This window comes from Mobula birostris, chromosome 12 (assembly GCF_030028105.1).
Source record: "Mobula birostris isolate sMobBir1 chromosome 12, sMobBir1.hap1, whole genome shotgun sequence".
Classification (NCBI taxonomy): Eukaryota; Metazoa; Chordata; class Chondrichthyes; order Myliobatiformes; family Myliobatidae; genus Mobula; species Mobula birostris.
The window spans coordinates 33,518,031-33,530,148 of record NC_092381.1 but is presented as its reverse complement, the minus strand read 5'-3'; the positions used below and the strand labels follow the sequence as shown (position 1 = coordinate 33,530,148).

At 40.4% G+C, this 12,118-nt stretch overlaps 1 protein-coding gene across 1 annotated transcript in view; it reads right to left on the bottom strand.

Annotated features, from left to right (window-relative positions):
* The window catches only part of pif1 (PIF1 5'-to-3' DNA helicase homolog (S. cerevisiae)), a 42,526-nt gene that overhangs the window by 16,164 nt on the left and 14,244 nt on the right, over positions 1–12,118 (bottom strand). Inside the window, exons 6-8 of the mRNA XM_072274621.1 lie at positions 10,920–11,026; positions 7,748–7,887; positions 3,163–3,269 (exon numbers count right to left, since the gene is read on the bottom strand). Of these exons, the coding sequence (XP_072130722.1) occupies positions 3,163–3,269; positions 7,748–7,887; positions 10,920–11,026 (354 nt within the window). The remainder of the gene's footprint in view (positions 1–3,162; positions 3,270–7,747; positions 7,888–10,919; positions 11,027–12,118) is intronic.

The following is a 12,118-nucleotide window of genomic DNA, read 5'->3' as shown; positions in this document are numbered from 1 at the left end:
ATTGAAAGGAAACACTAGCAAGGATGACGACAAAGCAGCAATGACTGGAGTTTCTAGGGGCAATTCAGAAGGCGCAGGATAGATACATCCCAAAGTAGTATTCTGAAGGTGGGATGATGCAATTGTGGTTAACAACATAACAGAAAAAGGGAATTCAAAGACAGCATTAAAACAAAAGAGGACGTATAATATAGCAAAAACTAGTGGGAAGCTAGAGGATTGGGAAGCTTTTAAAAGCAACAGAAGGCAAATAAAAAAAGCAATAAGAATAAGGAGAGAAAAGATTAAATTATGAAGGTAAGCTAGACAATAAAAGGATACGAAATGTTTTTTTAATAAAAGAGTTGGGAAAAAGAGACAAGAGTGGTTTTCGGACCACTAGAGAAATAGTAACAAGAGACAAAGAGATGGCAGGTGAATACAAGTAATTTGCATTAGTCTTCACTGTGAAAGGCATTTAGCAGTACTCCAGAAATTTGAGTGTCAGGGGGCAGATTTGAGTATAGTTGGTATTAATAAGGAGAAGGGGCTTGGGAAGCTGAAAGGTCTTATGTGTAGGCAAGTCAGCTGGACCAGAATGACTACATCGCAGGGTTCTGAATGAAGTAGCTGAAGAGCGAGTAATGATCTTTCAAGAATCACTACATTTTGGCATGGTTTCAGAGGACTGAAAAATTGCAAATGTCACTCTTTAGAAGAGTGAAGCCGAAGAAAGGAAATTATAGGTCACATACTTAAGGGGTTGGGAAGAAGTTAGAGTCCGTTGTTAAGGATATTGTTTGGGGATACTTGGAGGCACATGATAAAATATGCTAAAGTCAGCATGGCTTCCTTAAGGAGAAATCATACCTGACATATCTGTTGGAATTCTTTAAGGAAGTAACCAGCAGGATAGACAAAAGAGAATTGGAGGATTTTGTGCACTTGGATTGTCAGAAGACCTTTGACAAAGTGCCATACATGGGGCCACTTAGCAAGACAAGAGCCCCTGGTATTACAGAACAGATACTAGCATGGATAAAGTCTTACCTGATTGGCAGGAGGCAAAGGGTGGGAGTAAAGGAAGCCTTTTCAGATTGGCTGCCGGTGACTAGTCGTGTTCCACAGGGATTGGTGTTGGGACTGCTTTTTATATTGTACATCAGTGATTTGGATGATGGAATTGATGGCTTTGTGGCCAAGGTTGAAGACGATACGAAGATAGGTGGAGGGGCAGTTAGTTCTGAGGAAGCAGGGAGTCTGCAGAAGGACTTGAGAATGAGCAAAGAAATGACAGATGGAATACTGAATCGGGAAGTGTACAGTCATGCACTTTAGTAGAAGGAATAAAAGCATAGCAGTTTGTTTTTAAATGGGGAGGAAAAGCAGAAAAATCTGAGGTGCAAAGGCACTTGAGAGTCCTCATGCAGGATTCCCCAAAGGTTAATTTGCAGGTGGAGTCTGTGGTGAGAAAGGGAAATGTGATGTTAGCATTCATTTCAAGAGGACTAGAATATACAAGGATGTAATGTTGAGACTTTATAAGGCACTGGTGAAGTCTCACTTGGAATATTGTGAGCAGTTGTGGGCCACCAGTCTAAGAAAGGATGTGCTGACATTGGAGATGGTTTAGAGGAGGTTCACGAAAAGGATTCCAGGAATGAAAGGGTCATCATATGAGGACTGTTTGATGGCTCTGGGCCTATACTCGCTGCAATTTAGAAGAATGGGGGTGGGAGGAAATCTCATTAAAACATCTCGAATGTTGAAAGTGGTTGTGCAGAGGATATTTCCTATAGTGGAGAAGACTGGGACCATAGGGCACCACCTCAGAATAGAGGGACATCTACTTAGAGAGGACAGGAGGAATTTCTTTAGGCAGAAGATGCTGAGTCTATAAAATTAATTGCCACAAGAGACTGAAGACCAAGTCATTGGGTGTATTTAAGCATAGATTTATATGTCCTTGATTGATCAGGCGTGAAAGGTTGAGAGGAAAATGAATCGGCCATGATGAAATAGTGGAGCAGACTCGGTGGGGTGAATGGCCCAATTCTGCTCTTACATCTTATGGTCTTATTTTCCTTCACATGTTCCCCTTGCATTCAATGCACCAATGGCAGAGGCATCCAGGAATACAAACTGCAGTGTCCTTGGACACTAGTTCCATGTGTGGTTTGCAGGTGGCCTCCATAGCATGCAAAACATGCTATGTCATAAGTTAACTGAGAAACATGTGGAGTTCTGGTGTGAGATACCCATCTTGGGTTATTGGTCACTCTGTTAAGTATTCAACCCCTCATAATGGCTCACCCTCAGAGCATTTCCCATCCAATCTTAATACCCATTTCCAATCTAATCACAACCCCACAATGCAGCAGTAACAATCTGCTGGAGGAGCTCAATGAGTCTATAGGGGAAATGAATTGTCAAAACTTTGAGTCAAACTCTGCAGCAGGACTGAAACCCCTATACATTTCCCAGCAGCTGATAGTGATACCATCAAGGTTTGGCCAGATCATATGAAGTGTTAATCTCTGCTGCTTGGAACTGATGCCCTGAGGCCAACCATCACCACTGTGACCAAGGTTACCCATTTTCCTTTGGGTACTTGACAAATGCTGGAAAACCATACTTTGCATGCTCAGTTTACCAACAGCACAATAACTCGCCACAGAAGGTTGCCACAGTAGGTACAGAAAGGAGCATTCATTCAAATTCTGCTACCTGCCTCCAATTTCACACACATTATCTGAGCAACTTCTAAGACTGGAGTTAAAGTCTCCCAGCCGGTAGAAGATACAAATGCTGGAAAATATGCACCTGATAGAAGGCTCAAGGACAGCTTTTATATTAATATTGAATGGCTCCAATGGCAAGGTGGACCCTTGATCTCAATCTACCTCATTGTGACCTTGCACTTATTGTCTACCTGCACTGCATTTTCTCTGTAGTTGTCACACTTGTCAGTATTCTGCTTTTGTTTTACCTTGTACTACCCCATTGCACTATTGTGAGGAATACATGGTTAGTTTGCAAGACAAGTTTTTCCACTGTACCTCAGTATGTGAGATAGTAAGCCTATGGGTCTAGCACCAACATGAAACAATAAGAGGGGAAACAAAAATGATAAAATGCTCGACTACAAAAACTAACCAGATCCAGTTCGGAAACACTACTAACCTGAGCCCCTTTCTTCAACTGCAACTTTTGACCTGCAGGGCATTGTGCATTTAACATTTCTACCATCATGGGATCACTGTCAACAGCCTCAAATGTAAGCATCTCCCCTGTAACATAGAGATATGGATGAGCAGGAAAACAACTGTATAAAATAGATTTTTCCAGAGCAACTCAGCTTGAGCTTATTTCAACTTAAATGCTAGGAAGCAAGAAAAAGGACAACAGAAAACAAAAGAGCTCCAGCACACTGTAGAACATAACAACAAGATATCAAAATCCTGATCTGATGACATCTGAAGTACTGTGAACAGTTCCACTTGTTACAAAGGACGTATTAGCTGAAAGAGGAATGCACCAAAGTATAACAGAAAAATACATTTTCCTAAATGTTAAATTACCTGGAAAAATTCTATAAAATTGGGGTAAATCTCTGGAATTAAACAGTTCGTAACAGGTACTTTGCATCCCCAATTTTAGGGCAAGAAAGATCACTGAAGGCTAGGAGAGCATCCAAAAACATGGACCAATGTCATGGGTAGAACAGGTACCTGAAAACAGCCAGGCAAAGATGCAAAAGAAAAAAAAATGCTCTCCTAAAGTAGCAACCATTGGTGTGCCTGAACAGAACTGAAACCAACATTCTTAGAGCCAATAAGGCAAATTGTACGTTAGCTTTTATTACAAGAGGATTTAAATAAAGAAATCTTACCGCAATTATGCAGTGCCTTGAGAGCACATTCCTTACTAAGAAATCCACCTTTGTGGGAGTGCAGCAAAGATTCACCAGATAGTTTGTAAGGATTGGAGGGGTATTTTACTTCAGTAATTGAGCACACTTATCATGTGTTCTCTAGAACTGAGAGGAGATTTTGCAGGGCTTGATGGGCCTGGACGCAGGAACAATGTTATCCCTGACTAAGGATCTCACTCTTATTCTGAGAGTGGAAATTCTTCTCTGCCCCAGTGGGCTGTGGTGGCTCATTTGTTCAAATCAGTGTCAGTGGATTTCTGGAGATTAGAGGGAATCAAATGAAAAGAGGCCAGTTTAAGAAGTTTTTTTAAAGCTTTGTTTGAAGAACAAGCATGGCTTTGAACACAAGTCAGGGAAATGGTTGCTGAAGGACCTGTTTCTGTGCTATATGCTCAGCATAAATGCTTTTTTGAATGATGCAGCATAGTTGCAAGTGTCTGAAGGAGGTCCTTCTGTGATATTTTTCCAGATTTCCAAGACTAGGCTGTGTCTTCACCTATCTCAACCCCTTCTCCCTCTCTAAACTAATGCACTTCTGTAGAAGATTAAAATGTTCTTTAAGATCTCCAGCTTGACCAAGCTGTTGGTAATCTGTTAGAATATATCCTGTTACACATTGTTATTGATTGTTTCCTGAGCCCTCTTTAAATATCTAGGAACATTTCACTGTCCAAAAAAAAAAAAAAAAAAAAGTTTCAAGTGCAAATTAGTGTTGTAAAGTATTAGCCTTTTCTAGGCTAATACCGAAATGGTGCGAAATTCTGCTATCAGGCTGTTTCATTAACAAGCCAATGCAGCTAGATTGGTTCAGCTGGAAATATGTTTACAGGAAACTTCTGCACAAATTGGGAAATTTGACAAGCACTTGATCATGTGAATCACCTTTGTGTCCTGACTCGATTTCCATACTAGGGTCACACGAGATGATATCATTCCCCATACATTACTTCTTTCTGAAGATGACAAGACAACTTAATTCAGTTTGTCTCAGAGCAGCATCTTTACACACTCTCGGAACAAAGGGTTTTAATATCAAAAACCTTGATGAGGACTCCCGACAACAGGTCAACAACTAACCTAACATCCTGTAGTTCCCATACTTCCTGAACCACTCCTCACCCTCTCACAGCACTGACTCTACCCAGCAAGCCCCAGTCTCCTGCCAGACTCCCCTAGGGTCCCCTAGCCCCAGTTCTCCTTCCCTCAGTACCCTTACTCCACCATCTAAATTTATAAAATTGATTCCACTACCCCACCATCAGCCTTTCAGTCTCTGGTCCCAATCCTTCCCACCACAACCAACTTCCTTTCCATTACCATTCATTTTACCAACCCCACCGTCATTCAAACTACAGCCCTGAATCCAAGGAGAAAGATTACTTTTATTTGTTGCATGTACATTGAAACAATGAAATCAAATCAGCAAGGATTGTGCTTGAGATGCCTGCAAGAATCGTTACACCTATGGTACTAACGTAGCATGCCCACAACCTACCATCCCTAATTTTTACATCTTTGAAATGTGGGAGGAAACCAGAGCACCCAGAAGAAACCCACAAGGTCACAGGGAAAACACACAAACTCTCTTCAGACAGCAGCAGGAGACGAACCCCGATATTACAGCTGGTACTGTAATATTATTACCATGACCTCTACGCTAACAAGCCACTAGCCATACTGAATCTATCCCATCTCAATTCTCAGTGCAGGAGTCAACTGAAGCCTTCCAGTACACCAACTTCCATGTTCTTGTGTATGAAGTTTCTGAATAGAAAGCAGGTTACACAACAACTTCAGTCTGATGATTACATGGAGGCAAATTCCACCCAGACTAGAGAATCAGCAGAGAATTGTTCTTATCCATCCGTTAAGTATTTATACAAAGACATGAATGCATTTACACCTCAATTTACCTTGCATTTTGCTGAAAAAAAAGTGGACAGCATATATACCAAATTCACATCAATCTGAAACACTCAAATTCACCTGAGTATTGTACAAACTCCCTCAGAAGAAATCACACTGTTGATCATCTTCTAGATTCTATTGACAAGTTGGTTTCTATTAATGCCACCTCTATAAAGGCAAGGATTAGGAAGGAGTGGAAATTTAATACTCTAGTACAGCAGTTCCCAACCACTGGGCCTCAAGTCATGTGCTACCGGGCTGTGAGGAAACGATACGAGTCAGCTGCACCTTTCCTCATTCCCTGTCACGCACTGTTGAACTTGAACATAGGGTTGCCAACTGTCCCATATTTGCCGGGACATCCCATATATTGGACTAAATTGATTTGTCCCATACGGGACCGTCCTTGTTCCGTATTTCCCCTGCTAAGGTAGAGCGTTTCTATGAAACCTTTCTCGCCAAATGGCACAAAGTGAAGAAGCAATTACCATTAATTTATATGGGAAAAATTTTTGAGTGTTCCCAGACCCAAAAAATAACCTACCAAATAACACATAACACCTAAAATAACTCTAACATATAGTAAAAGCAGGAATGATATAAATACACAGCCTATATAAAGTAGAAATAATGTATGTACAGTGTAGTTGGGAAGATTAAGCCAAAACCAATATGTGGGAAAGAAATAAAAAACGGCACGTTCACGCATGCGCGGTGCCTGCGCAAGGCTTCATGGTCATGGTAGTTTTTCCTCGGGGTAAACACAAGTGTCCCGTCAACACACACAAAAAATGCTGGTGGAATGCAGCAGGCCAGGCAGCATCTATAGGAGGAGGTACAGTTTCGGGCCGGGACCCTTCGTCAGAATTTGACTACTACTTTTGTCCCTTATTTGGGAGTGAGAAAGTTGGCAACCTAACTGTAAAAGACATCATGATGAGGTGAGTTTAACCCTACTTGAACACCATCCACCCCCCCCCCCCCCCCGGTCAGCTGGTCCGCAAGAATATTGTCAATATTAAACCGATCTGTGGTGCAAAAAAGGTTGGGGACCCCTGCTCTAGTATTCCTTGATGACAACACAAACGATTATTTCATTCTCTTTTACCCTTGCGTTTAGGAAATGACTAAACAACCTTGAATCTTGCATCTAAAACTGCAAACTACCACCATGTCATACGACCAAGCAAATCACGTTTAATTTTGGGCTTCACAGTTGTGTAGCACCTATCTCAATGCTATTACAGCTCAAGGGCGTCAGAATTCAGAGTTCAATTTCACCACTGTCTGTTATGAGTTTGTACCTTCTCTCTATGGCCTCGTAGGTTTCCTCTGGGTTTCCTTCCACGGTCCAAAGACATAATGGCTAATAGGTTAATTGGATTCTGCCTGAAAACATTCCACCCTTCATGAAGGAAAACAAACTGGAAGCTGCACTCTGAAAGCAATTGAATTTTAATACGGATTTTCCATAGCCTCAGTGTAAGAATTTTTATAGTCATAGATTATGTGCTGATTCAGATTTTTACAATGACTCCTTTAATATGACCACAAGAACAATAAACTTCACAAAGCACAACAGTCTTGCATCATATTGTGCAATAACAGCTCAGTCCATAGAACAACGCACAAGAATTAAGGGATTAGAAGTTCTTTCATCTTCTGTGTAGTTGGCTCCCAGATCATAAAAGGACCCACATTAGAGATTTTCTGAATAAGTCAACTAGATTCAAATTCAAACTTACTGTTCCATAAATGGAAAATTACTGGATTTAGTCAAAAAGGAATTGTTTAAAAAATAACAAGATGTATAATCTGGGTGGAACAGTTGATTGCCACTAAAGTTTTGAATGTACTTGTTGGACATTCATGAGAGACTTGTACTTGGACAATCATAGAAATCTACCCTGGACCTTCACTTTTTACCTGGTAACTGCTGGAGCCTTTTCTCATTGGTGAATTCCACATCATCTTTATGCGTGCAAAGCCGTGTAGCTAGAATTCCATCTCGATCTATCTTCTGGATGGCAGTCTTGATCAGTTGGGTTGCAACTTCATCTGGACATCTGATCAAAAAGGATTGGAAATTAATGGTGTTTGTAAAAAAAAAAAAAAAAAAAAAAAAAACACCAACAACAGATTAGTCTCCAGGAAATAATCGATTGCATAGTTACTCACACCCTTCAAGTTAGTGTTTAGTAATTGCACATTTGGCAGCAATTACAGCCTTGAGTCTGTGTAGGTAGGCCTCTATCAGCTTTGCACACCTGGACACTGCAATTTTCCTTCATTCTTCTTTATAAAACTGCTCAAGCTCTGCCACATTGAGTGAACAGCCCTTTTCAAGTCCAGCCACGAATTCTCAATTGGATTGGGGTCTGGACTATGACTTGGCCACTCTAGAACATTAACTTTGTTGCTATTAAGCCATTCCTATGTAGCTTTGGCTTGATGCTTGGGGTCATTGTCCAAGCATTTTTCTCCCAAGTTTCAGTTCTCTTGCAGACTGCATCAGGTTTTCCTTCAGGACTTCCCTGTATTTTGCTGCATTCATTTACCTTCACTAGCCTTCCAGGGCCTGCTTCAGTGAAGCACCCCTACAGCATGATGCAACCACCACCATATTTTTGATTACATGCAGTGTTTGGCTTACTCCAAACATAGCATTTAGTCTGATGGTCAAAAAGAATGTTTGGTTTCATCAGACCATAGAACCTTCTCCCAGCTGACTTCAGAGTCTCTTACATACCTTCTGGCAAACTCTAGCTGAGATTCCATGTGAGTTTTTGTTTCCCCGCCCCAACAGTGGCTTTCTCTTTGCCACTCTCCCATAAAGCTGCGTCTGGTGAAGCACCCCGGCAACAGTTGTCGTATGCGCAGTCTCTCCCATCTCAGCCACTGAAACTTGTAACTCCTCCAGAGTTGTCACAAGTCTCTTGGTGGCCTCCCTCACAAGTCCCCTTCTTTCATGATCACTCAGTTTTTGAGAACAGCGTGCTCTAGGCAGATTTACAGCTATGCCGTATTCTTTCAATTTCTTGATGATTGACTTAATTGTACTCCTAGGGATATTCAGTGACTTGGAAATTTTCTTGTATCCAAATCCTGACTTGTGCTTTTCAATAACCTTTTCTTGGAGTTGCTTGGAGTGTTCTTTTCTCTACATAGTGTCTTTTTGCCAGGATACTGACTCACTAGCAGCCAGACCTGTCTGTATCTTGTTTTACGGCGGTTGGCATCCAGCTTAATGGTGCATTACTGCCAAGCAGCCAGACCTTCCGGATACAGGTGTATTTCTACTACAATGAATTAAAGCATCTTGACTGCACACAGGTGATTCTCCATTCAACTAATTATGTGACTTCTAAAACCAATTGGCTGCACCAGTGATGATTTGGTATGTCATATCAAGGGGGATGAATACTTTTGCAATCAATTATCTTGTGTTTTATATTTATAATTAATTTAGATCACTTGGTAGAGACTTGATTTCATTTTGACATGAAAGAGTCTTTCTCTGTTGATCAGTATCCAAAAAAGCCAAATTAAATCCACTGTGATTAAATGTTGTAAAACGATAAAACATGAAAACTTCCAAGGGGGATGAATACTTCTTAAAATAGGCACAGTATATTAGTTTAGATTTATACAATTACAAGAGAACCTGCTTTTAAGGTGAATGATGTAAAGTTTAGAGGAAATGTCAGAAGAAGGTTGTAATGTACAGAGAGTGGTGGATGTGTGGGATGTTGATATGATACTAACTTTTTAAGGATTCTTAACTGACGTGGAACTTTTAAAAATGTAGAGTTACGATTGTGTAGGAGAGAAAGGTTAGACCGATTATGTAACATGTTTATATGGGTCAGCACAATATCCTGGGCCGAAGGGCCCATACTGTGCTGTTCATTCTCTAAATGCGTTTGCTCATTTTCTCAATATGTCAAAGGCAAATTGTATCTCATGCATTTTGGAGCTTGCTTTGCTATAAATTTATGATTTTGGTTTCAGATTGAACTAAATCAGTCATTTGTTTTTAAATTCTGTCATTATATGATCGCACTTCCTGGCAGCTTCGTAACTAACAGATGATTTATTATTATTGCATTATACTAGATGTAAAATATCTTCTCCATTTCTTAAAATAGAGTACTATTGGCAAAGCTACTTTTTGAGAAACCTGTGCTTAGTAATCTCAAATGCAAGTGCATCCCAATTTGAAAAACAGTCCATTCCTCCACCAGTGATCAACAGTGATTCTTAATCCCACAGTGTTTGACAATGAGGCAAGAGTGCTCCCTGCAGGTCCAAGACTGCCACTGCTGCTTCGTATCCAGACAGTCTCTGACTTACAGATCTAAATAATAGTGGAGTTAAATGCCAAACGTCTCTAGTGGAGAATTTATAACTATGGTGTAAGATCTCTGCCATTGGTACTGATAAATGTAAATTTCTTCACTCAAAAGTAGTGTCAGAGGGCTGTGGATTCTCAGTTGTTTATATGCTCCAAGATCAGGATTAATGTACATTTTTAGGAAATAGAGGGAATATAGTGATTGAGAAGGAAGCTAGTCTTGAGGTAGAAAGTCAGCTATAATATTAATGAATATATCAGAACAATTTCAAGAAGCTGTATTCTTTCACCTTCTCAAAATTATGTTTTTTTTAAAATTTTGATCACAACCCTGCTCCTTTAATAAAGAGTACAGAAATAATCATGGCCTGCCGTTTCCTACTCTGGAATGAGAGAAGGAGCTAATTCCTTTCTTGGTCCAATTCAGTGGCCCTATTTCTTATAATGCTGTAATTTGCTAACCTTTATTGGACTCTTTAGTAAGAACTACAACAACAGGAGATGTTAGGAAATAGGTAAAGGCTATTGTTTGCAAAGTCTAATTTTTGAAAGTCAATTCATGCACTGCACATCTTTGAACACTATCAGATTCATCATCCATACCTGACCTGCCTTTATCTATTTCAGTGAAAGCTTTCATTGTACATCCACACACACATGCTCACAAAGCCATATCTAATTACTGAAAATTAAAAGTACAAGGCTTTTTTTATTGCTGTAAATACGAAGATTATTAGTACTTGCCTCCCAAGCCGTATAGCCTGCAACATTGCAATGAACGTTTTATCGGTTTGCCTTCGCACCTCTGTCAGTTCCATGTTCACCTTGATACATTTGTACCAGCTCTTTGCCTAAAGAAATCGCAAGGTACATTTCACTTTATTGTGCAGAGACTCCCAAAACCAGAGTAATGGAACAAATAGGAAGATTATTTCCTCCAAATTCTTCCCACTTGTTCAATAAATGATGTACTATGGTATGTGGACACGCCCTGGTGCTCGTGAACCAGATCCCCAGCTAAGGGTAAATAGCCCCACTGTTCTGTGGGCAGCCTCGGGAGAGACGAAGGCTATGGGAGTAAACCCAGACAGCAAATTCAGAGAGGAGCCCTTAAGGCGGCTGGACACCATTGAACATCCTTCTGGCAGCTCCTGCAGCCAAGCTGGCGCCAAGCATATTGCTTCAGAGTTTTTCTTTGGACTATACTGGTGAGGTCGAGAGGGGGAGCTTAACAACTGGGCATCTCAGGATCTCCATACCTTCCACCCAGGCTTGTGATGATGATCATCACCCATTATCCTTCAAGACAGATGGTTGCCAACCACCACAACTATGATTGCAGTTCCTACATCTGTTCCATCTTCTACTTTTCTTTGTCTGTCCTTTCATCATGGAAGGCAATAAATTATTTTAGAACTTTCAGCTCTAAATAACCAGGTGTTATTTTAATATCCAACCTCATCCAAAATCCTAATAAATCAGAACACCCCCCCTCCCAATTTTCATTAGAGCAAACAACACACTCTCCCACTTCCATCAAGTAGTTGATTAATTTCTACATTTCAGAGTCTCAATCTGGGTCACAGACAAAAATCAATAAGCAGCAAGTATCCTCGCAACTTCATTGGTTAAAGGAGTGACTATTTTGCAGACAGCTGATGCTGGCCATTTAGATAAACTTAAAAATAGTGTCTTGTTAAAAGTTGATCAGATTGTGACAATAGCAATGATATATTTACTAAAGTAGTAAAACGTGTTTTGCACTGCACATTGATAATTTTGGATCCAGGCCATTAAAGGAAAAGAAATCCTCTCAGTAACTATTAACCATTTTGCATCTAGGACATGCACTGTAACTGATGCCCAATCCTAAATACATTCAATTACATTGGGAACTGCAGGGAAAACATGAAGACGATGAATTTCTTTCCTTCTACCCTACC